This window comes from Eulemur rufifrons, chromosome 2, assembly GCF_041146395.1.
Source record: "Eulemur rufifrons isolate Redbay chromosome 2, OSU_ERuf_1, whole genome shotgun sequence".
Lineage (NCBI taxonomy): Eukaryota > Metazoa > Chordata > Mammalia > Primates > Lemuridae > Eulemur > Eulemur rufifrons.
The window spans coordinates 88,104,126-88,131,680 of record NC_090984.1 but is presented as its reverse complement, the minus strand read 5'-3'; the positions used below and the strand labels follow the sequence as shown (position 1 = coordinate 88,131,680).

At 35.2% G+C, this 27,555-nt stretch overlaps 1 protein-coding gene across 4 annotated transcripts in view; it reads right to left on the bottom strand.

Annotated features, from left to right (window-relative positions):
- Nucleotides 1–2,146: 2,146 nt before the first annotated feature.
- Nucleotides 2,147–27,555, bottom strand: part of KIAA0586 (KIAA0586 ortholog) — a 104,751-nt gene continuing 79,342 nt past the window's right edge. For 3 of the 4 annotated variants that reach the window (XM_069464992.1, XM_069464994.1, XM_069464995.1), the window contains 2 exons: nucleotides 11,234–11,299; nucleotides 2,147–2,448 (listed from right to left, as the gene is read on the bottom strand). In XM_069464992.1, the coding sequence (XP_069321093.1) occupies nucleotides 2,297–2,448; nucleotides 11,234–11,299 (218 nt within the window). In that variant the 3' untranslated portion in view covers nucleotides 2,147–2,296. The remainder of the gene's footprint in view (nucleotides 2,449–11,233; nucleotides 11,300–27,555) is intronic. The other variant, XM_069464993.1, reaches the window with a different exon arrangement.

The window sequence follows — 27,555 nt, the reverse complement described above, 5'->3', positions numbered from 1 at the left end:
GGCAGGCTTTGTATGGTTAGAGAGAAAAAACTACCAACACCTTTAAATAAAATATGCTTTTGCTAAAATAAGATTTTGCTGAAATCCTTCTCACATAGAAAAAGCTTTGAAAACCAGAAACCAAGGGGGGTAATGTTTAAAATGAAGCAGCACTTAGAAACGTTTCCCCAGCTTTCACCTTATCAAGAGACTTGTAGATGAACATCAAAACCAAATTAAGAGCCACAGAGCAGCATTTTTCTTCTGCTTGTCTAAAGGAAACTACTATAAGCAGAATTGTCCAAAGGGCCATAGCAAAGAAAACAGGTTCTAAAGTGAAACCTCAAACATTTCAGTGACCAAATACCTGAGAGAAGCTTAAGGAGTCATGACATAAGAGAAAACCATGTAGAAGGCTGACACATTTCTGAGTTTCCATTGGTTCTTGTAGCTTCTATCTTCAGAGAGAAAAAAATCCCCAGGCAATGGACCCTGCTAGAAGTTTAAGGAATTTTAAATTGCTGTTCAGTAATTCTCAACCCTAGTGTACATTAAAATTGCCCGAGAGATCTTTTTTCTTTTTTAATACCAATGCCTGGACCCTACCCAAGATCAATTAAAGTAGAACCCCTGGTATGGGGCCCAGGTACTACTATTTTTTAAAGCTCCCAGAAGTTCTAATGTGTGGCCAGAGTGGAGACTGAAAAGTCAAGGATGACTGTAATTACTGTGTGTTTGAACTTCAGTCGTGACAGAAAATAATTTTTCAGGGAGATAAATTTTTTGCTAATGCTAGTCTGCCATTCTTCTTATGTGCTTACACTCTGTGTACAATGTTGAAGTCTCTTAAGAAAATAAAGACACCACCATTTATTGAGAACTTAAACCTGGTACCAAACACTGTGCTGGACAACAATCCCCCCCGCCCTGACACACACAATCACTAATACCCATTATTCTGCAAAACAAGTATTAGTATTAAACCCATTAACCCAAGACAGCTGACAAGAGGGGCTTATCTGCCCCATCACAGAGCAAGCAGGTGCAGAAACTGGAATTAGAACCTACATATGTCTAATTACAAAGCAATGCTTTCTATTTTCTTTTAATTTCATGCATTTATGTTTTGAAAGGTAATAGTTACACGTCTCACAGGTTTATAAAGTATGAAGGTTTATAAGGAATACAAAAGGCATATAAAAATTAACCTCATTCATCATTTTTTCCTTTCACAGCTAAAGTTCAAATACATAGTACTACAGTCATCCTTGATTCCTATCACGTAGCCATCAATTCCCCTCTCTGGAGACATAGTAGTTTCTTATGTATCCTTGTTTATTTAATGCATATAAAACAAATACATGTCAGGGTATGTGTGCACACCAGATATTTGGGTTCCTCCCCACCCCAAGTTAAACAACGGTAGCATAGTTCACATACTATTTTGCGCATGGCTTTTTTCCCTTTAACAGTGTATCTCGGGGATAATTCTCTATCAATATAAAAGCTTTTAAAATTTTTTTCTGTTTTATAACATAATTTCCTATTCTAATTAACTTAAAATTCTTTTTGGTACCACATAGTATTCCATTGTACAAATGTACCAGTCCCTTACTGACAGGTTTAAATTGCTTTTAATTATTTGCAGTTATAAAAAATGTTGGAATGAATAAGCTTGAGCTACATAATTTCATAAGTATGTACAGATAATTATACCTTAGAATAAATTCTTTTTTTGTTTTTTTGGAGACATGGTCTCACTCTGTTTCCTGGACTATAGTGCAGTGATGTCATCATAGCCAAGTGCAACCTCAAACTCTTGGGCTCAAGTGACCCTCCTGCCTCAGCCTCCTGCGTAGCTGAGACTTCAGGCGCATGTGCACCACCACGCTCAGCTAATTTTTCTATTTTTTGTAGAGATAGGGTCTTGCTCTCACTCAGGTTGGTCTGGAACTCCTGACCTCAAGCAATCCTCCCATCTTGGCCTCCAAAAGTGCTAGGATTACAGTCATGAGCCACCAGACCTGGCCTAGAATAAATTCTTATATACCAAAAGCCATTCTCTTTCCATTATTCCATGCTATCTCAGGCTTCTAAGAAACAACTCACAATTGGACTCGACGATTTATATTTATTTTATTTAAAAACTTTACCTAAATACCCCAATTATGCTTTTCATTTTAACAAAAAAATTAGAAATGGCTTTTCAGATGTGCTTTAAGACCAAAATAGTCTGAGAGATGGTTTTAAGCCAAAGTATTAATAAAACGACTTCAAAACCAGTGGCATAAACATCATGCTGGTTCTCACTTTCCGTTCAGAAGGTATCTGTTCCCGAGGACTCCATGTCCCCCTGTATCGTGCTGATGCTCTGAGACTGTGACAAATCTTCCAGGTTCACTGAGGGCAGCGTCACGGACATCTTGGCAGGTGTCGTCTGCGAAGTTAAGAGCGGTACTGCTTTACCACCTGCACAAAGGAGAAACTCAGTTAGCTAAACAAGCACATTTTGAGTATTTATGTGCTTTATACTTTCCTAAATAATATAGGGGGATCAAAACAAGGATTGCATATGAGGGAAGTTCTTTTCTCAAGGTGCTCAGAACTTGTCAGAGAGATAAAGTGCACCCTTCCTCCTTTCCACCTGCACTCCTAATCAGTTACAGACCACATTTAAAAAGTATACAAGCACTAAAAGTTGTGGTACAGATGATAAATGCTAGGTTATATCAAGTAGGGTTAAAAATCTAGTCTCTGAAATCCACACCTAACTTCTTAGTGGCTGATTTTGTGGAAGTTATTTTACCACTCAAAAGTTCATTTACTCCATATTTTAAGTGAGATAATAGTACCTACCTTCCGCAGTACAGTGAGGATAAAATAATATCAGTAAAGAGCTCAACAACAGAGCTTAGTGCTTAGTAACTGCTCAAAAACTAAGAGCACCCATTACTACTAAAAGATCACTCCTATTCCTATTACCATTAAGTAGATAGCTAGAAATCCAACAAAACACTGTAACAGCCCTAAAATAAGGGTTTGCAGTTAGTTGTAGAAAGAGGTGATTTTTTTTTTTTAAAGGAGGTGAGATAAAAGCCGTGTCAAAAGCATGCGAAGTCAAAGGCTGCCAAGGCACTTTGCTCTCTCTCCTACTGCTAAAAAATGAACCCTCAACTCAGGATCATGTTATTAATAATCATTTACTGAGTGCCTAAGGGTGTGATGCTATTAGTTAACAGAAGTGATATAAGGGAAACAATGTCAGAAGAAAAACATATTGAAGTGGTCATTCAAGTATTATTGACATTTGACTTTGGAAAACATTTTTCTCTGTAAAATAGACTTTTCTTCATTATATTTAATCAAATATGGAAAAAATTTCCACTCCATGGATTGAGAGCAATATTATATTATCTAATACAGAAGCTGGCTAGTGGCAGAGGGGAGGCAGTTTGGAACACAGAATTTGTTAATATGTTTAAAAATCCAGAGTTGACTACATATATGTATCTATCTGTCTATACCATAATTCACTGCTCTAAGTTTAAAGCATATTGCTTAAGAATATAAAGAATGTTAACTTGTTATTATTTAAAACCACAAAAAAATCTTCATTTTAAATTTCATGGATTTACCATAGATATAATAATAAACACATTAAAAACAAATTATCTTAAAAAATCTTAAAGATGCCTTTCAGTCAAGAGTCATAGTAATTTTTCTAAAACCACTTTATGTTTTTCAAGTGGTTTCCACAGTAATAAAGTAGAATTTTCCATTATATTTTTATAGAGGCCACAGTAAAAGTAGACAGTTCTGGATATTTCAATGATGACGCAATCACAGCTGTCCAAGATGATCAGAATACTTGTAAAAGGCAAATTCCTTTCATATTAGGAGTCTAACAAACACTATTTTAAATACTATATAGTTCCTTTTTGTTAATTGTATCAATTTCATTTTTTTATAAAAGGGGGAAGGGAGATTAGATCTGGCATCATTATCATTATAGCAACATCACAAACTACAATACCATAGTATTTAAAAAGAAAGCAAGTCCTATGTCAATTTAAATAGAATACACAGTTTATTAGTTTATTAAGTATGAAATGTCTGATTTCCTTAAATACTAAATTAGACGGTTGATATCTCTGATATTTCACTGTAATACTTCTTGTTTTATTTTTATTGTGAAGGTACATCCGCAGTCTTTCAAATGTACATTTTGGTTTATGATTATCTTTAAGGTTTTTTTAAGAGCAATTTTTGTGAAACCAGGGATAAGTAGAAAATTCGTGTTATTTTTTAATATGAGTTCCATCCAATTCAGTGCAGACAGCTTGAAATATCAACAAAGTGTTTGGGAAGGACGTGGCTAATGAACACACAGTACGCCAATGGTCTGAGAAGTTCCATTCTGGTGATTTTAATCGTGAAAATGAGGCATGTAGGCGACCTGAGATCAAGGTGGATAATGATGAGCTCAAAGCTATAGTGGAAGCGAATCCATCTCAACCTACGCATGAATTAGCAGCAAGGTTTGATGTTACTATTCCAACAATATACTGGACCATTTGAAACAAATCAGCAAGGTAAAGAAGCTGGATAGATGGGTTCTGCATGAATTAAACGAGCATCAGAAGAGAAATAGTCTCGAAGCTTGCCTTTCTTTGCTGTCACGACCTAAAGGGAACCATTTCTATACCATATTGTTATGTGTGATACGAAATGGATTCTTTTTGACAATCACAAGCATTCGGCACAATGGTTGGATAAAGACAAAGTACTGAAATACAGTCCAAAACCAAACATTCATCAAAAAAAGCTAATGATGTCTGTTTAGTGGTCCAGCGCTGGTAGTATCTACTACAGCTTCATGAAACCCGGTCAGTCGATGACAGTGAATGTCTGTTGCAACCATTTGGATAAAATGATGACGATGCTTGTGATTAAGCAGCCATGATTGGCTAATCAAGACAGGCCAATCCTCTTGCAAGACAACGCCTGATCACATGCCGCACACACAACGCTGCTCAAACTACAGCAGCTGGACTTGAAAACTCTCTGTCATCTACCGTATTCACCAGACCTTGCGCCAACTGACTACCACTTCTTCCAGGCTTTGGACCACTTCTGCAAGGAAAAATATTCAATTCTCAACAAGCTGTGGAAAAGGCCTTTTGCGATTTCATCACCACTCACTCTCTAGGCTTCTTCGCTGCTGGTGTAAGCAAGGTACCGTTAAGATGGCAAAACTGTTTTTGATAGTTAAGGCACATACTTTGATTAATTGTACTGCTTCTTATTTGAGATGTAATAAACTAAACTTTTGATTTGAAATTGGACATTTCATATTTAATGACCTTAATCAATAGGAAAAGACTTTTTGAAATTTAGCTCTGTCAGGATATAATAAAAACTATAATAAATGCTAAGAACTACATTTAAAAAAATGTTTATAGGACATAAGCATTACATAAATATTCTTACATTTTACAAAGCCATGATGCAGAGTCCACAAAATAACTAAGGGAAGCATCCAACATCAGAGCTTACCTTGTCAATAAAGTAAAAAAAATCTAACACAGGATATAACTAAGGCCTACAGCAAATTAAATTTCCACCCATACAATCAATTTAATATTATCTTTCCCTAATTATTAAGAATTACTCCATTCCTTGAGTTACATATCTGCCAGAAACTACACTTATACCAAATACTCTTCTTTTCTCTCATCACAGAACTGCTTTATATGTATCTTCATTTTCTACTATGTGTATAAAATTACTGCTTGAATTGCTCAATGATGTAACAAGAGCTATAACTACTTTTTTTATTTTTGTATCTCCAAGAAGTTTCCAAATCTCCAGGAACATGCTAAATTCAATCATTGAAAAGTTACATTACCTTTTGTAGTTACTGCCTTATATTTATACAGCAATTCAAAATTTTGTAAATATCTTTTCCCCAGCATGTTATCTAATCCTTATGGTAATTCAGGGAGACAGACAAGGTAACTGAGTCACAGAGATGTTAAAGTGGGCTTTTCCAAAAGCATGTGCTCACTAACTAACATCTAATATGAACCTACTGTAAGTAGGGAGCTAAGATGGTACAAAGATGAAAAAGATATAGTCCTCATCTTCAGGAAGCTCATAATTTAGTCATGGAGATAAACATGGGTAGGAATACTTAGTTTAAATTAGGTGGAAGTAGCAGTGGAGTTGAGACTTAAAAGATGGTGGGAAGGCAATGAAGAAAAAGAGAACAAAATAAAGTCAAGATAAGGTTACTGTGTTAAGGGAACTCTGAGTATTCTCTTTTTTTTTTTTGAACAAAAAGTATGATCTAATTTTTTCTTTTTCTTTTTTTGCCCTCTGAGTGTCCTGATATCAAAGTATTGACTGGATAGGAGGAATGATGAGTGATGAGGCTGTAAAGGAAGGCCAAGGCCAAGTTCTGTAAACAATGAGGAGTCATAAACAATTTTGAACAGAGGACTAATATGAGCAAATGTATTTTAGAAAAGATCATACTAATAGCTGTATGGAAAATAAGGAGAGAGGGGAGGGATCTATAGACATAGTCCATGGAAGAACTTATGATCCTTGGCAATGTACCCATATCAAGATATTCTAGAGGGAGACTCAGTACTTACAGAGAATTGAATTTCACTCTGAAATGATAGGGTTAGTTGACTGAGTAGGCAGTAATAAGAACACAAACAAACTTGAGGGCCATGGAGTTGTAGAGAGATGGGAAGATACTGGGACCTGTTATATACTGGATGAATTGAATGCCTGCAAGATGTGTGAATGGACTTCAGGAGGGAATTGGGGACAAAGATTTCAAATATTGTAAGGCAGTTTTAGAGATATAGAATTAAGTCATCTGTAAGAATATCATAATTAATGAGACTTGCAGTAACTTAGGGAGAGAAAATAGATTGAAAATAGAAATCATGATGAAATGTGGGGCAGGGCAAAGAAAGGTAAATAAAGAGAAAATAAAGGAAAACAAAAGGGAAGTATCAGAGAGATAAGTAGGAAGAGATCTAGAAGAGTGAAGAGTCACATAAAGAGATGGTTTTCAAAAGAGAAACCCTAATATAATTCATCTAATTAATTCATAATTGGTAGGGCTAAGACCACAACTCACTGCTTTTTGTACTATATCAAATACCTTAATTAACTGCAATAAAAAAGTATTACTTTTAAAAGTAGCTGAGGGAAATTCCATTTAAGTACTTCTCTGTAATGCTAGGAGAAGCTAAGGAGAGGAGCAGGGATGAAGTTTCAAGCACAAGTCTCTTTCTGATAGGTCAAGACTAGGGTCCAAATGAGATCACTTAGAAATGGTTCCACCTAGACCATTGGTGTGAGGCTTCTCTGTGGGAAGGAGTAAGGGACAGGGAGGATAAGTGCATGGATTCTGGAATAGGGCAGAGCTGAGATCATCCATTCAGGCAACAAATATCAACTGAGCACCTACTATGTGTCAGGCACTGTTCTAGATTCTGGAGAATACAGCAGTGAAGAAAACAAAGGCTCCGATCTCACTGACTTTACATTCTAGTTGGGTGTAGGGATGAATGGCAAACAAGTAAGGAAATAAACATATAATATGTCAGGAAGTGATAAGTGCTGTAAAGAAAAACAGGTAAGGGGTAAGAGGGATAGAGAATGACAACAGACTGTGGGAAAGTTATGTAACGTCTCTAAATCCCAGTTTTCTCATCTATAAAATAAAGAGTACCTACTTCAGAGGGTTTTATGAGGATTAAACAAGATAATGCATATAAAGTGTTTTGTACAGTATTGGCATGTAGCACTCAAACAGGTCAGCTCTTACTTTTACGCAACTGGAAAGGAACTATCTCAAGAGGCAATGACCCTGAGGGTGGGCTGCAAAAGGTACTCTTGCTTTAGAGGGAGGGCTAAGGATGTTTCACTGAAATGCGGTAAGAAAAAAAAAGAGAGAGCTTTGGAAGGCCTCCAAATAGTTATGCTATTTTAAACTGTAGTTAACTGTGTTTTAATCAGCAAGTTATATCAATAAAATGCACCATCTTAACTAAAGGTGTTTGTTAATGTACATTTGGGGAAGACTTTTTTAAAGTGTTCATTTATACAGGCTAAACAATCACAGTTTTAGAACTTTGTAAGAGAACTCTTTAGACTGGGAATATATATTTAAAAAAGCACTACTTAGATTGCTATGAACAGGCAAAGAGGGTAACATTCACATCCAGTTATGGTCCTCACAGAGTTTAAATTTATTTTCTAAAGAAAAGACATAATATCTTAATAAATCACCATGAAAGCAAATATGTCTTCTACCTATATTAAATGTAGTTTGATGCTTTTAAAGTTTGACTTTTAGAATTTCCACAGTCAAGCCATTACTTTATGATGTAATTGTTTCAACAGCTGTTTTCAGGTCTAAAAAAAATGACTATTTCTAGATTCCACTGGTTTGCAGTATGTCATTTAACCTGGCACGCATTTAAGCTGGGAATGCCATACAGTGAGACTATGCATTTGAAGCTTCCTAAGACATAATTTAATATACTGTTTAGATATTTGAAATTCCAATTTTTTGCTTTAAAAATACTTAAAATTCAAATAAAATTTATGTTTTATGTTTTCTGATGTTGGATTTACAAAACTAAGTAAAAGAAAAACTATAATTTATTCTAAGTAATATAGGTAATGATATAGGATGTTTAATGTCCATTTAAGATGTTGCTTATATATTATAGATATATTTAAAAAATATATATAACACAGCTTTCCAAAAGCTTTTTGAGTTTAGATAATCCATTTCATCAACAGGTATTAGATTCTGATTCTAATCCTCAAACATTTAGTAACCCACTATTATATCTCTGTTATTTTCAGACTTAGAAGAATCCAAACAAAGCATGTCTCCTAAAACAACATGAGACAATCGGACAAAAGAAGGAAAAGTTTCCCTGTTACTTCTATAGAGGAGTTACAGCATGTCAAACTCCTCACTTTGACTAGGTAACTACACATGGCACAAGCCATATATATGAATTTATGGTATTCTTCTATAAGATGAATACATAGTGGAATGACTTTTAATTGCTTTGATTTGGGTTTTTCTAAATGCATAATAAAGATTGGTTTCTTATAAACTGTGCATTTAAAAATACATTTAAAAGTAAACAAATGTATTAATAATAATCTTTAATCCAAGTACATGAAGGACCTTAACCCAGGATCAATGGACATGTGACTGGGGATCTGTGAATACCCTGAAGCTTTATGCAAATTATCTTCATAGAAGTAGAGAATTTGGGAGGAAGATAGGTAGTCATGGCTATTAGTGTCTTAAAGTGATCTGTGGTTCCCAAATATTTAAGAATCATTGATTTAAAGGATACCCCAAGGCCGGGCACGATGGCTCACGCCTGTAATCCTAGCACTCTGGGAGGCCGAGGCAGGAGGATCGCTCGAGGTCAGGAGTTCGAGACCAGCCTGAGCAAGAGCGAGACCCTGTCTCTACTAAAAATAGAAAGAAATTATCTGGCCAACTAAAAATATATAGAAAAAATTAGCCGGGCACGGTGGCCCATGCCTGTAGTCCCAGCTACCCGGGAGGCTGAGGCAGTAGGATTGCTTAAGCCCAGGAGTTTGAGGTTGCTAAGAGCTAGGCTGACACCACGGCACTCACTCTAGCCCGGGCAACAGAGAGAGACTCTGTCTCACACAAAAAAAATAAATAAATAAAAAATAAAGGATACCCCAGCCCCAAGTGCAAGTGAATTACATTCTGAGTGTTTTGCCAGCAATAGTGGTGAAATACCAGGAGTTCCTCTCGTGTTAATTGTAGATGCAGAAGGCAACTTGACTGTAGCACTTACCAAATTGCACTGTCATTGTCTATGTGTCTGTCACTTCCATTGGACAATGTATTCCTTAAGAGCATGGACAGAAACTTACAGTCTTTGTGTTCCAAGTGATCACTACAGCAGGTATACAATAAGTCTCCGTGACCTTATCATCTTGTATTATCATTAGCTTGTGAGTCTGTTGTTCCTGTTAAACATGTGCTCCACTAGGACAACTGTATCTTATTTATCTCTGCATTCTACAAAGCTGCAGCATGATATGAGCCTTGAAATGACTGCTCAACCAAACTGATTTGTTTCTACCTAGACAGTCTGTAGTTCCTCTTGGCTAATAGCATGCTTAGATTCACATTGACCAAATCTTGTCTTTAAAATCAGCCCTGAATTCCAGCAATGCAGTTGCTTCCCAGCCGTCTGTGGAAATGTTAAGAGTATTTCAGCTGTGTTTTAGTGAGTTCTTGAAGCATTTTTCCTGTCCACCCTGGACTCATCCATTCTTGCTTCAACTTCTTGTGTAAGCAGCTGCTAAACTAGCCTGCTGATTTCAATTCTCCTCACATACTTAACCCAGTCCTGCAGATTTTGCAACATCATAGTTTCAGTGCTTGAGAACAAATACTGCAAGTCTTGATGAAGAAGGTGCCTGGTCATTTGATGTTAAGTATAGTACCTAATATTTTATTTGCCTCTGCTTTCCACAAGTAGTCACTATTAAACATTTGTTTCCTTACTTTCATGTTTAAAAAGGAGTATTTAAATCGTTACAATAGTTTCATCCCAATAGACGTTTAAGACATATATATCCTATCACTTTTTTGGTTTTTCAAATGAGTTGACAAATGCTTATTTTAAAATTTACAACTTAAGGTAAAAATAAAGCAGTTCCTATAGGAAGAATAAATGTACCAGCACCTGTAAAAACAACTCCAATTCTTTTTCCCCTAAAAAGCAATAGTTAATGTGAAAGATTTGTTTCTTCTTATGCCAGGTTCCAGCTGCTTCACTCTGTTTAAAACTGACTTCAAAGTTTAAACACTGTCCTGTCCCAACAAATAACCTTCCTCAGATGGAATTATCTCAAGTACTATCCTCAGTGCTCTGAATACCACACCTGCAGTCTTTTAATTCAACATTTTATAAACTTTCCAAAGGGAAATGATAGATTTTTTTCCCTGTTCCCTAACTTATGCCTTTTGGAGAGTTGAGTTTAGTGCAAGGGAGTTCTATACCTGGGGTGAACTTATAGATATTTTAGAAGAGTTAAAACTGGCATTAACATTTCTATTGTGCTGATTATCATGAGAGAAAGAAATCATAAGGAAATGAAAAAATCTGAACAGCTACATGTTCAAGAACTTTTAAAGCAAAAATCATACCTGTAAATACAGATGCGAGGTACAGATTGGGCTCAATTTGTGTCTGATCCATATCACCTGGTGAAGCTACGTTTAAAAAAATTTTTTTCAGAAGAAAATCAGTTAAGCACAGAAATACTCATGATTCATTCCTAGTCAATAAAAATAACACAAACCAAATGCACTCCCACAGTTACTCTCATAAAACCAGGTAAACAGAAGCCTGATCTAGTGCCCTTAATGTAAAGAAGGAAGTTAAACAGCTGAATTTTAATGACTGTCGATAGAAAACTACTTTACCTAATGGATTATTTATCTTTATGCATCAAAGTTGAGGAAAAAGGGGAAGCAAAGGATCATGAGAGAATTTGCAATTTGTATTAAATAGAAGAAACTCATGGGCCATTTTTTACAAGGTTAAGAGTTTTCATAGATTTTCATACCTAAGAATTTAATCATTACAAAAAGAAGTGTATGATTGCCCTTCTCCCTAGGCCACCCTGGGGCTTACTGCTTAAGACAATCTACGTGAAACAACCAATAAAGTTGTCAAGGAGCACAGAAGGGCAATACACTATTAAACCAAAGCAAAATTTTAATATTAAAATAAAATAGATTGGGGGGAAATTTTTTTTATGGCCAGAGAATTAGCAAGTAGAGAAAAGTTAAATAATTGAAGAAATAAATCTGTAGCACATATAGATCTCAAACCAACAAGGTACCTTGGATACCCAGGGCATGGGCCCGTGATGATGCTATTAATCTGTGCTCTGAAATACCATCAATAAATAACCATCAATAAATGTTATTTCCAACAAATTCTCGGGGCAGGGTGACATGAAAAAATTTATAACATGGTATAATCAGTATTTCTTTCCTAATTTTCTCAAAGATAAAAATCAGTCATCTCTCAAGCTGCTTTTATTTCTCAAAAATTTCAGGTGGATTTTACAAGAAGGTAAGATATTTAAATGAACAAGAGTATAAGCATTACATATTTCATTACACTGAACAATATATTCTCACTGGAGACAAACATTCATGTTAAACTATTTTAGTTATACTGTTGAAACTGATAAAAATTAATGGAATGCAATACAGATCAATGAAGAAAAAAATTAAAGCTAAAAAATTAGTTTTAGAAGAAAATATAGTTTTATAAACATAACATTGTGGACAAATACAATTACTTGTATATTTGAAATCCACAAATAGACCACAATTAAACATCCAACTTTGATACAGTTTTAAAATATCTTTAAGTGCATTAAAAGTGCTTGCTATGACCTTAACTATTGAATGCTATCTATGTCCACTTCCACTTTAAGTTTCCAAAAGTTAGGGAAAGAAGGTATTACTGCTTGGTCTCTCTGGCTTACTAGAGCTGCCCTTCAGATTCTACACAGCACATATAAAACAAAGATATCAGTACCACCTCAGGGGCCCCTTTTATTGAAGAACCATTTGTTTGTAGCAAGTAATGAGAGTATTACCGACCTAATTGGCTTGATAAATGACCTTAACATAGTATGTCACATATCAGAAGTGTACATATATGGGGACTATTACATATTATTATTGCTGTTATTATAAACATAAACAAAACTCTCCTCAACCACAACTTGGGGAGAATCTTGATTTCTGCAATATCTCCTAACAGAAAAACAAAAAAAAAAAAAAAAAAAAAAAAGGGTGCCACCATCTCAGTATCAGAGTTGACTACTTATAACTTATTCAAGTAGGAGCTTCATAATTCTCACTTGTTGAATGGGGTTTACTGGAAGGGTGAGTATTGTGCTCTGCAGTTGAGGATTAAAGTTGCAAACACAACCTATAACCAGGTCAACACAATTTGAAAACTGCTTATCAAGTTTGTAGATTCTTTTTTTTTGAGACAAAGTCTCACTCTTTTGCCCGGGCTAGAGTGCCATGGCGTCAGTCTAGCTCACAGCAACCTCAAACTCCTGGGCTCAAGTGATCCTTCTGCCTCAGCCTCCCGAGTAGCTGGGACTACAGGCATGCACCACCATGCCCGGCTAATTTTTTCTGTATATATTTTTAGTTGTCCAGCTAATTTCTTTCTATTTTTAGTAGAGACAGGGTCTCGCTCTTGTTCAGGCTGGTCTCAAACTTCTGAGCTCAAGCCATCCTCCCGCCTCGGCCTCCCAGAGTGCTAGGATTACAGGCGTGAGCCACCGCACCCGGCCTAAGTTTGTAGATTCTTACATTTCCTCAGCCTGCTGCTCAAAATTGAAGAAACATACTTACTGATACTTAAGTCAAAAGATGAGAAGAGAAAATTTCTCATTATTTGATTTATAAATTTCTATGGAAATTTTGAGTGGGTAATATGGACTAGAAATTGAGTCATAAATTGTCTATGAATATAATTTATCTTCTTACCTCTACCACAAAAAGCAGATTTGTTAGCTTTTATTTAAATGTTTGAAGATACCACAAAATAAAGAATAAGTGATCTTAGCTTTGGAAATAAGACTCCTAGGCTGGGAAAGCGGGGATGCTACTGAAAAAGGTTTAAATGAAGGCACGTGGGGGTATTGGGATTGAAATACTTGTATGTACTGTGCTTCTTCCAAACACCTTACGTCAATATTTACCTTTTCATTTTAAATAGTCATTCAAAATCTTGTGGCTATATGGTGCCAATTGAAAGTAAGCAGGCCAGGCGCGGTGGCTCACGCCTGTAATCCTAGCACTCTGGGAGGCCGGGGCAGGAGGATGGCTTGAGCTCAGAAGTTCGAGACCAGCCTGAGCAAGAGCGAGACCCTGTCTCTACTAAAAATAGAAAGAAATTAGCTGGACAACTAAAAATATATAGAAAAAATTAGCCGAGCATGGTGGCGCATGCCTGTAGTCCCAGCTATTCGGGAGGCTGAGGCAGAAGGATCACTTGAGCCCAGGAGTTTGAGGTTGCTGTGAGCTAGGCTGATGCCACGGCACTCTAGCCTGGGCACCAGAGTGAGACTCTGTCTTAAAAAAAAAAAAAAAAAAGAAACCAAGCCATGTTGTAGTTAGTGCACAAGCTTTTCAAATACTGTATTTAAAAGGATAGGAATCTGGGCTTTATAATAATTGTATTCGTATATTTAAAAAATTTTTATTTTTGACTTGAAAGTTTATTTCTGGCTCTATAATGCTATCTTTAGTAAGAATCATTGGTGTAGCCATATTTAAATCTATAAATCTTTATAACATTATTTTAAATAAATTCTTTATAAATTATCTAAGAAAGGTGTATAGTACTGTAGGGCTGTTAACTGTAAAACAAGGCTACAAATATGAGAGTCCCCCAAACACGAATTGTTTAACCCACATAACAAAACATAAATTTTTAAATGGATGATGCCCAGAATTTAAAACAAAATCTAATAAGGAGACATCTAAAATTAGTAACATTCAGAATAGCTGCATTTTAATACTAAAGTGAGTTCATTTTGGAAAAAAAAAAAAAACAGGAATATTATTAGGGTACTTGAAAATATACAGAAAAAAGTTAAGCACATTTTAAACAAATAATCTGGCCAGATCTTCCAAATTAAGTTACTCATTGGTTACACATCTAGTAGGTATAGGAACTCTTTCAAATAATAGCATTTTCAGAAATAGCATCTTGGCAGCATAACAGTGTATATCCAACTGCCAAGAAATTATCAAGAAAATGATGACTCAGCTATCCTGAATGCAGACGACAATTTATTTGAATAATGTAAATTTAATTATTAAAGCTCGTTAAAAGGCATTTAAGTACTTGCATGGAGTGCTGTGTGGTGTTATGACAGAGAGTGTGCCTGCCTTTTAGGGGCAGGAATGTCTGGAGAGACATTCCAGCATTAAAATTCGGTTGAGAACTGAGCGACTCTGTTTTAATAGACAATTTTATCTACAACGCACTTCCTGTTGGTCGAACAGCCTGTGAAACAGCTACTAAAACAAATTTGTCTCAGATAATTCTTTATAAAAGCATGACACAATGGTTTAAAAGTGCAAAGAATCTTAAAAATTACAATAGGTTTGCCTCGAGGAACAAGCCATATATGCCATATGATTTAAGTTATGTGAAGTACAAATCAAGAAAACTAATCTAGGCTGTAAGAAGTCAGAATAGTGGTTTTACACTTGTGGGGTTGGAACTGTGGCTGAAAGGGACCATGAGGGTCTTTGGCGGTGCCGGCAGTGTTCTCTTTCTTGAGCTGGCTACTGGTTGCACAAGTGTGCTCCATTTATAAAAATTCTTTGAGCTGTACAATTATGATATGTATGCTTTTCTGTATGCATATCATTCTTCCAGAAAAAGTTAAAATTGAAAAAATCTGATGGGTTAGTTTCAGCAACTAAAAGGTGATAATTTTGTAGTTTTAAGCTTTTTTCCAATGATGAAATAGCCTTACTAACCTTATTAGTTTAGCATCAAGTGAATAGTTATTGCTAAGCCGTAGGCCATACTGATGACTACAAAGATAAATTCCCTCCTTTTATGTTATTTTTCTTTTCTTTCTTTTCTTTTTTTTTTTTTTAAAAGAGTCTCACTCTTTCGCCCTGGGTAGAGTGCAGTGGCATCATCATAGCTCACTGCAACATCAAACTGCTGGGCTCAAGCGATCCTCCTGCCTCAGTGTCCCAAGTAGCTGGGACTACAGGTGTGCACCACGATACCCAACTAATTTTTCTATGTTTAGTAGAGACCAGGTCTCACTCTTGCTCAGGCTGGTCCCGAACACCTGAGCTCAAGCAATCCTCCTGCCTTGGCCTCCCAGAGTGCTAGGATTACAGGCGTGGACCACTGCATCCGGTCCCCTTCTATATTATTTTTCTTAAAATCTTGAATACCAGTGAGCTAAAATTATTCAGAAGTAGAAGGTAAGTTTTTGTTGTTGTGGCTGTAGTTTAACTCTCACAAGGCTTACTACCTAAAATACTTTATGATAATTAACCATTTGATTTAAATGAAAGCACAAAGTCTAATCCAATTTTAACTAATCCTGAAAGCATTTCTAAAATCTTAATACCTTATATAAATGCACATTTAGTCCTTTTTTTGGTAAAAGTTCGCTGTTTCAGTTTATGTCTATAAAGCAATAATATCATAACTACACTTACACTCAACTATAACTCTTACTCAACAATAACTTCCATAATTCTAATTCAACTATATTACACTATGCCACAGATTGTTAGAGAAGGTCACTATTATAATAACCTTATAAATGACATTTGATAACTAACAGAGCTGAAGGCAAAGTAACTTCCTAATATTTACTAAGCAGTCTGAAACTAAGTGCCTTTGTAATCTACAGACAGAAAACCTATTTTCTGAGATGGAAATCCATCCTAAATATGAAAAATTCTCTCAAATTATGGCCTGTGATTATCACTAAAAATACATTGTATTATCTGTGTAGCCTTTACAGTGGGTTTTGCCGTATCTCGCCATCCCTAACTCAATTTGGAAATAAAAATTAAATGTGACATAGTGACCAGTTCACTTCCCCAAGGCTAGACCTGGTAACTTTTAAAAGAGTGGAAGAATGAAAAATGAGCTTTCAAACACAGGAAGCCACCAGAAAATAAGAACAACACCATTCTATATCCTAAAATAAGAACTTTAAAGATTTAGAAGTTGAATAGTAAGTTTCAGGGCAAGGGGGAGGAAAGGAGAGGGTGGGTTTCTGCTGACTGTACACACGACACCAATGGGAATAAGGGCCAGTCCAAGTTCTACGTTACCACTACTCTGGGTAATAGTTCCAAGCTGTGAGGCACAGCTGTATAGGCCCTGCCAGCAAGGCCATCGCAGCAGTGCTTTGATAGCATGGGGCCCCGAAGTGTCAGGATATAGAGAAGGCAGCAGTTGTTGGCTGTGAAAACAGTCTGATACAAACCAGATGGGAACTTACTAGATGGGCAACACAAAGGAAAACAATTGGCTCATTCAACAAAGTCAGGCCCCTGCCCCAGAGAATTCACAGAAGACAGTAACAGTCACCCAGCGTTGACACAAACAAGAAGCAGCCATGTGGTTACAGTTTAAAGAATTGTTTTTCCTTAGACTAAACAAAGTTTTGATTTCCAATTCTTGTGTTCATTAATTGTAGTTTGGTGTACAGACCATTTTGCCACAGACAAATATTTCATTTATCCAACATATACTTTTGTGACACCAAGAGAAATACATGGGGACATAGAAACTAATTTTGTGCTGTTTCCTGTAAAGTGCTATGAACATAGGCTAAACTATTTCAGGAAACTGGGAAATTTAGAAAATGATTGATCATGCTGACACAGTAATTAGAAAATATCCAACATACTATTTCCAGGACTTCCTAAGTCCTGATTTATGTGAATGTAGGCAGAATGACATAAAAGGCAATAATCACAAGGCTTCCAGTGGAACCACATTTCTACCTATTTTTTCTGACTTCATTAAGTGGTACAGTATTATTGCAATTCTATTCACAAAAAAAAGGGCATGTTTTCTATAACCTGACTGTATGAGTGAGACTCATCACACAAAAAAGTACCTATTCTGACAAGTTAAATAAAGACTAACAATTAGATTTTAAAATACTTTTTGGCAATAACATTTCACTTAAAGACTTTTGTTGGGATGCATTCCACAACAGAGAAATTTATATTACTATTTTAACAAAGAGTAAATAGCATTCTAGCTTAAAATAATTCACAATTAATTATGTGTCTGCTATTGGAAACCCAAGCACAACTTTGGCCTCTGAATTTACTACCAATTTAAAAACACACCCAAGAAAGTCTTAAATTTATAATCACCAGTCTTGGTCATGGATAAGGAGCCCATGGGGAGACTCTGTAAATAATGAGATGTATTTACATAGAATTTGTCCTGCACACATTTAATAATTTATTTTATAATTAAGTGATCCTGTTTTATTTTGCTTTTATAATAAAAAATAATAATTAGATTTCTTAAAAGAAAAGACATCTATAATATCTGTGGAACTGTGAAAATGACTGTGGTATATGAGACACAACTTGGGTTCCCAATTTATAGTTGCTGCATTACCAAGATTATCCCCACTGACACTTCCCATCCTAAAAGCTGTGGCTGAACACTTAAAGACACCTTTCCTGTTCCATTAGATCTGTCATCTCATGCAACGTAATTCTGAAGTAAACCAGAGAAACAGACATGGAGTAACAATTTAATATGTAGGTCGATGCCATCTTAAGTATTTCCAGCCATAGGTATTTTCCCCCTGTACTCTGCTGAATACATATATATATATATGCTCACAAACACTTTTTTTTTTTTTTTTTTTTTTTTTTTGAGACAGAGTCTCGCTTTGTTGCCCAGGCTAGAGTGAGTGCCATGGCATCAGCTTAGCTCACAGCAACCTCAGACTCCTGGGCTTAAGCGATCCTACTGCCTCAGCCTCCCGGGTAGCTGGGACTACAGGCATGGGCCACCATGCCCGGCTAATTTTTTCTATATATATTTTAGTTGGCCAGATAATTTCTTTCTATTTTTTTTTAGTAGAGACGGGGTCTCGCTCTTGCTCAGGCTGGTCTCGAACTCCTGACCTTGAGCGATCCACCCGCCTCGGCCTCCCAGAGTGCTAGGATTACAGGCGTGAGCCACCGCGCCCGGCCCACAAACACTTTTTTTAAAAGTCAAAATTAGTTTGTGCAACAGTGCTGGATAACTAATCCTTTTGACTAAACTTAATCATCAAATCCAAGAAATTGGTTTGTGCTTATGTTATCATAAACTGAATTCCCATGTAAAAACTAGGAAAGGGAAAAAATAAGAAAACACCTTATTTAAGTCTTATAAAAGAGGGACTAAGCATAAATGCATCAGTCATCAATGAATCAATTCTGTTAAACATTTGTTAAAAGTTTTTCTCAACATTTTCCTCAGAGATGAATGAAACAAGGCCCCTGTCTCTAAGGAATTTAGAGCCTTACTCTCTAGATGCAGGCTGTAAAAAAAATCATCATAAAAGGTATGATATAAGACACAGGAGATACTGTCAAGTGTACGGGCTGAGAGGTTGAGAAGGACTAGAACTACGAAGTGTGTACAGTTACAAGTGACCTTAAGAATTATCAAGCCCTATCCCATCTCATTCTGCAGATAAGAATAAGTGATTCTGTTTATTCCATTCTCAGTCCCTTTCCCCCATTTGTTTTTCTCCTTTCTCCCCTGAGCTTCATCCCTCATTTCCTGTTCTTTCCTCCCTCCTCTTCATCTTATTTGCCCCCACATTTCCCTGCTTTCTATTCTCTCCTTGCCTTTCTCTGTACTTATTCTTTTCTTCTGTCAGGACTGCATCTTTCTCCTTCTACCTATGTCAAGGGTAGAAATGAGACGTGATCAAGGCTGCAGGTAGAAAGGTTACCTTTATAGAGGAAAAAAGCACAACTAACTTTTCAAGCCAAAAAGAAAAAAATCAAAAGATTAACATAGAACCCTAAGAAGTTGGAGCTAGAGTAGCTATAAATACTCACCTATGAAAGAGTAGACTTTACAAAAGCATATATTAAAAGAGAATTGAAGGAATAAAGTTGAGATCAGGGGTGTGGGGAGAAGGACTGGAGTAAGTGCTATTTGGAAGCTAAGATCAGTATGAAATAAAAAAATTACTGGGGAAAGGCAAAAGTCCAGTTCAAACTCTACACCATAGTTTGCTAACTGGTTATAATTGCACGAATTGCATCTTCATTCCAGCAGGAACAAAATCAGAGACCTTGAAATTAGGAGAAACACAGAATGTGGATTAGTGTAGAACAAGAAGACATGGAAGTCTTGGATGGTGAAAAGAGTACTTAAATGAGTAACTATGTAGGTCAGGCATGACATGGGGCCCCAGGAACAGCTAGCCAAGAAGAATAAGGACTAAGTGAATGAAGGTCTCAGTACAGGTGGGAGAAAGAATATATGAATGAAGTGGCTCCATTTAACTGATGCACTATTTGCCTCCAAAGATCTGCTTTCTTGTTCTGTTAACTAAACCAGCCAGATCAATTAGAGGAAGAAAGAGAAAAGAAAGCTGTATCCCGAATAAGACAGCTATACCTACATATTGCAAGGAGTAAAGCTGCTTATTATTCCCCAGCATAAAGGTTCTTCTAAAAACTGAGGTTTCCCAGGAGAAAAGAAAAGCCAGGCAGGATGAAAAGCAATAAAAAGCCATCTTAGAAAACTCAGTCCCGGCTAATTAGTATCCTATTGCTTATGAACAGTATCATATAGATCCAAGTCTTCATCTCTTCTACTCCTTAAAGGAGATGGCCCTATGTAGGAAAGGCAAACAGGAGAGGAAGTAACTTGAATTTTCCTAAGGCTACATACTGTAAGCAATGAGAACTGTTTAAAGACAATCCCTAGACGCTCTTCTTTATAAACAGGTGTCATAAACACCATTCGAAAATCAATACAACATGCCTAGGAGATTTCATATTCCTAAGTTCAAATTTTAATTTGTCTCTCTTACCTCCTCTGTCTGTCACTCTCATTTGCATTTCATTTCTAAATCATCACAGGTTTGCTTTGGTATGACATATCTTCTAGGAGCTAAAATTAGGCTTGAATAACATGTTTTTACATGTTTTACATATGAATTACATGGAAAGAAATATGGCATTTGTTATCTGTTTTATGCAGTAAAGTGAAATCTTAGAAGATTTTTCCTACTTAAAAAAATTGCAATGATTTCTTATAAAGCTACCAGTGTTAAGCTTACCTAGATGATGTTTAGACCTGTGGATGGAGTGGAGGTGGGGAAAAAGCTGGGCCCAAAGGCAAAAATTTGGGGCATTTTACATAAATAAAATCTTATTCTATATAACATCAACAATAATAGTGATAATAATAGTAAAAAGCAAAATATTATGGACAAGAAACTTTAATCAAATTAAGCATTAATTTTCTATATAACAAAATAAAATATGTATGCACAAAAAAAGAAAAATATGTTTTTTTAAGAACATATGAGGAAGATTATTAGTGATGACAATGAAATTGTATTGCCTTTTCTCATTAGAGTTTCAGTGGGTTTTTTCCCTAAGAAATTTAATATTTTTTTAATGCCTTCATGGGTACCCATACTGCCCTAGTCTTAACATGTACTTTTAATCAGGATGCCACAGTTTATACATAATTGTTGAGCTCTTGAGTTATCAACTTCTCTTTTGGATTTAAAAATAGAGAACTGTTGATAGAATGCACTTGACTGAAGTCCTCACCTATTAATAGATGAATTATAGATTAGAAATCACCCTGGTTAATAACCTTCACTATATTTAGCTGTCCAACATGCAAATTAATGGAGAATTACATAGAAAAATCTAAGGTGTATATATGTATAAATATTATAAGACATACATATCTTATATTACTTATATCTTAAATATATTCACTGAAGAAGAAAAAAATTGTTGACAGTCAATTTATGTCCCTAACACTATACTGAACATGTACCATCTCTAGCATTTTCCTGCCAACATCTTTAAAGCTCAGGACTAATACAGGTTCAATTTTTACCTGTTAAAGGAGACCTGATTAAAAGATGAGTATTTAAAAAGGAGAGATTTCCTAGAGACAGTCATGCTGATAATAACTAATACTTTTCATAGTTCTTAATATACGTCAGACATATATTAAAACATATCAACACATTTTTTGTCTTTAACTACCATATCAACCTAATGAAGTAGGTATTATATTACAGATAAGACAAGCACAAAGAAGTTATCTTGCCCAAGCTCCAGTGAATACTGGAGCTACGATTTGAACCCAGGCTATCTGACTCCAGAGTGCATGCTCTGTGCTGCAGCACCTCCAATTCTACAGTAGAAGAACAGAAGTCACCAAAAACAATTGGAGTCATTAAGCAGTGTTTCTCAAAGGGTGGTCCTTCCTCTTCTGCATCCAAATCGTTAAGAGTACTAGTTTAATATTCATATTCCCAGGGCCCACCTCAGGCAAACAATCAGATTCTGGGATCTACATTTTAAATAAGTACTCCAGGAGATTTTTACGTCTGTTAAAGTTTGCGCAACACTATATTAGAAACTAACAAACAATCCAGAAGTGGGTTCATCCTACAAGTATAGTAAGTCTATATTACTTCTCTGTTCTAATTTATTTTGAATTGAAATAATCAAGTTTCTCTTTTATTGCCAGCATATGAACAAAAAGCATATAACTGGGTTAGTGGAATAATCTACTGTTATCTTTGTTAAAACAGTCTACCTAATTTTTATTTTATTTATATAAAACTGGCCAGGCATAGTGGTTCAAGCCTGTAATCTATCACTTTGAGAGGCTGAAGCAGGAGGATCGCTTGAGGCCAGGAGTTTGAGACCAGCCTGAGCAACATAGCAAGACCCCATCTCTCCAAAAAATAGAAAAATTAGCTGAGTGGTGGCACATGCCTGTAGTTCCAGCTACTGGGAAGGCTGAGGCAGGAGGATTACTTGAGCCCAGAAGTTTGAGGTTGCAGTGGGCTGTGATGATGCCACTGCACTCTAGCCTGGGTAATAAAGCAAGACCCTGTCTTAAAAAAAAAAAGTGTATAAAACTAAAATCACTAAAAAATTTAAGTAAATGGTTATTATGTTGATTAAAAAAATAGTATTTAGGCCGGGCGTGGTGGCTCATGCCTGTAATCCTAGCACTCTGGGAGGCCGAGGCAGGAGGATCGCTCGAGGTCAGGAGTTTGAGACCAGCCTGAGCAAGAGCGAGACCCCCGTCTCTACTAAAAAATAGAAAGAAATTATCTGGACAACTAAAAATATATGGAAAAAATTAGCCAGGTATGGTGGCACATGCCTGTAGCCCCAGCTACTCAGGAGGCTGAGGCAGAATGATTGCTTAAGCCCAGGAGTTTGAGGTTGCTGTGAGCTAAGCTGATGCCACGGCACTCTAGCCAGGGCAAAAGAGCGAGACTCTGTCTCCAAAAAAAAAGAAAAATAGTATTTATAATATATTAACTTGTAATTGTTAATTTTATTTGGAGCGCAGTGTTGTATAATAAAAATAATACTGGACTAGATGATCAGATCCTACCACTAATCATAATTATGACCTTTGGTTCTGTTGAACTGGATATGGTTCCTCTGTTCCCAAGTCTTAAGTATTTACCTCATTAATATCAAAATATAAAGATTTTTGGCAAATCTACATTTACCTCCGTGAATATTTTATAAGGTTAAATTATCTTTTAATGGCTGTTAAATAAAAAGGCTAATAATTGATCTAGTAGTTTAAATTATATTACACATCGATTTGATTTATATTTTAAAAATTGTATTAATAATGAAAACTTTAAAGTCCAGGTTCAGGAAATTTGGCTAAGAACAATGAAAGGGTTAAAGACGTTTTTGGAATGTTGGCGAGTCTTCAAAACAGTCCTGGTATATGGTTTTGGTGAGATGTGTTTAATGTCAGATAGACTTCAGAAAAATTCAAGCTCCCTATATACAGTGTAAAATTAATTCCACAAAAAGAAAATTAAATAATTTCCAAAATGAAAATACTTCTACATTAAAATGGAAATTATTTTTAGCACCAAGTAAAAATGTTATAGAAATCCTTGAATAATATTCAGTATCTTATTTAATAGATTTTCCATGTCAATCCTTCATGCATTTTGCTCAGAGGGACCATCCTCAGTTATACATATTTGTCTGCTTAATTATATAATTCTCTCTCTATATATATATATTCTGTCTCTAAAATCAAAGGTGTAAATCCCTTCATGTAGGAACAAACAGTTGAAATAATCACCCACGTTTAAAAATCCATTAATGTGCCAGAGAAATGTCTTTTCTCATATGGATCATGCCCTCACCTCTATACAAACATCCTCGCATAAAATGTAAGAAATGTATATACATAAAAACAATCTGCAAGTTGACCTAACACACTTGCTGCCACGTGTTTATTTTTTCAGCACTATTTGAAAAAAGTAACAATTTGACAGTATGATTATATAAAGATGTTTGTCTTTTCATATTTAATAGTACTCTAACAAATTGTTTCTGAGATGCAGTGTTTTAAAGAAATTATTCTTCTCAACTACCCCTTTCTTCTTTTTATCCCTTAAGAGCAGATGATTTTGTCTAATCCCTTTCTGTAGATCCACAGCACCTTCTATAGTACTTTGTACAACAGGGATGCTAAAAAAGGTTGACCTAAGAATGAATGTACAATAGAATATTATTCAACCATAAAAAGGAATAAAGTAATGATACATGCTACAACATGAATGGACCTTGAAAACATTATAGTAAGTGAAAAAGGCCAAACACAAAAGCCACACACCATATGATTCCACTTACATGAAATGTCCAGCATAGGCAAATCCATAGAGGCAGAAAGTAGATTAGTGGTGGTTGCCAGGGACTGGGGGCCAGGGAGAATGGAGAATAACTACTAATGGGTATGAGGTTTCTTTTTAGGGTGAAGAAAATATTTGGGAATTAGAGAGTGGTGATGGTTCAGCAACTTTCTAAATATACTAAAAACCACTGAGTTGCACACTTTAAAAGGGAGAATTTTATGGTATGTGAATTATATCTCGATTTTTAAAAAAATGAGTGAATGAATGCCTATATTATTTTTCTCTGTCATCTAAAGTTCAAAAAGATTGCCCACAGACTAATACTATATAACCTGATTTAACTTTCCCCACTGTGGGCATATTCTTGGCTGCCCCTACCCTCTGTTCAACGAATATGTCCTCAAAATTTATATTAATACTATAATAGAAATCAATCTTTTAGAAAAGCAAGTAAAAATGACTTCAGATGATTCCACTGTGGTTGTTTGCATCACTGTCTACATTCAAAAGGGTCAGTAACTGAAAAATCATTATAATGAAATATTCTTATTTTCTCTCTTCCCTTCTTTCTATTTTATTACTAAATAACAGAATTAAATGTTGTTTGAGGTCACTGGCAAATGATGTAATCATCAAATTCAATTCAATGAACGCCACTGTTCACCAACTGTGTTCCAGGCACAGTGCTACATTGAGAAACAAGCTCTCTTAAGTAACAAACAAGATAATGTATCTTAACAAAGAAACAAATCACAAAACTATCTCATATATCATTTTCTCTGAAATTTTAAATAATCAGTTTGGGGAATACACAGATTATAAAGGTAGCTCTTGCCAACAAGCTGTTAAGTTATACAATAAATATTCATTACATGCAAATTCAATAATGGTATAAAACAAGGAAATCAGGTAGATATGGGCTTGAATTCCAGGTCTTCATTTTCTAAATTATGTGCTTTGGAGAAATTAGTTAACCTTCATGAACCTTATCCTTCTCTTATCAAATAAGAATAATACTACCTGCATGGCATGATATTGTAAGGAATAAATGAAATAATAACATACAGTAGGCCTAGCAAGCCTTTAGTAAATGGAAACTATTATTAAGATTATGATTATGTTCAGGGAAGAAAAAAACTAGAGGGAGAGGGTGGGTTAAAATGAATAAGATATTTTCAATTGGAGGTTCAGTAAGGACTCAGCAAGATGGACTTGAATGTTGAAGAATAAATAGTTTGTAGGCAGATGAAAGTGGGGAGAGAAGGAAATGCTGGGTGGAAGGAAGATAATGCACAATGGCATCGAGGCTTAGAAGTGTAGAGTGTTCACATAATGTTTATTGAATTGAACTGGGCTGATTACACATTACACTGGATGTGTCATGAAAAACCATACATTTTTGAGCTGACAGTTCTTTCTTTTTGAAACCTAAAAAAAATTTTTTTAAACAACAATATTTTCACTGAGCACTATAGATTCATTAGCATATATGATACCACTTTTTCTTTGTTTCTAGTTAGCCATTAAATACAAAACAAAACTGTTTCAGACTTTTAGTTTGAATGGAATGTATTTTGAAATAAACACCTAAAAATCCAATTTACATTATATTGAAGATATAATATATTTTAATAATATAGCAAACTATCTCCTCCTAAAAGTTAAATATAAGAAAAAGATGTAAGACTAAATAAATGTAATATACTCAGTGTCACATTTATATACCTTTTAACAACAAACCTTTCATACCTTCCCAAATAATGAACTTTTAGTACAAGTTAATTAAGAAGATTCATGAGAAAAAGAAGTTTCACAAACTCAGTAATATTTATGTTTTATTGAACTATAATTTATAACCAGCAAGATTAATCCTTGTAAATCCATAGTTATGTAACTACCACCCCATCAAGATATAGAACATTTCCACATCCCAAAAAGTTCTCTCTTGCCATTTATAATTAAACTTTCCTCCTTGTCTATAGTTTTGCCTTTTCCAAGGTATTATATAAACGGAATCATACAGTACGTAGTCTTTTGAATTTAGCTTCTTTCACTTCGTATAATGCAGGTGAAATTCATCTGTGCTATTGTGTGTGTATCAGTAGTTCATTTCTTTTAATTGCTGAGTACTATTCAACGGATGGATGGATGTAACTACAGGTTGTTTATTCATTTACTTGTTAAAGGACATTTTGGTTGATTCCAATTTGGGATAATTATGAATGAAACTGCTAAAAACATTTGGGTACAGGTTTTGTGTGAACATAGTTTTCATTTTTCTTGAGTGGATCATATGGTAAATTTCTATTTGATTTAATAAGAAACTGCCAAATTTTTTCCCAGGTGGCTGTCACATTTTCCATTCCCACCAGCAATGTATCAGAATTAGAGTTGCTCCACATCCTCATCAACTGTTTCTTTGATGTCAGTAAACCTAATGGGTATTGAGTGGTATCTAATTTTTAATTTGCATCTCCCCAGTAACTAATGATGTTGAACATCTCCCCATGTGATTATTTGTCATCCATATATGTTTTTTGGTGAAGTATCTGTTCAAATCTTTTACTCATTTTTTAAATTGGGTTGTTTCCTACCAATGAGGTTTTTAAGTTTTTAAAGTATATTCTGGATACAACTTCTTTATCAGAAAGTGAATTTGCAAATATTTTCTTCCAGTCTGTGATTTGTCTTTTTCATTCACTTAACACTGTCTTTCGAAGAACCAAAATTTTTACTCTGATTAAGTCCAATTATCAATATTTTCTTTTATGAATTATTGAATTATGATTTTTCTGCAGTATCTTAGAAATCTTTGTCCAACCTAAGTTCACAAAGATCTTCTCCTATATTTTCTTCTATTCGTTTTGTAGTTTTAGGCTTTACATTTAGATCTATGATCCAATTTTGAGCTTATTTTTGTATATGTTTGTGAAACATGGATCAAGGCTCATTTTTTTGTATATGTATGACCTTTGTCCCAACACCATTTGTTGAAAAGAT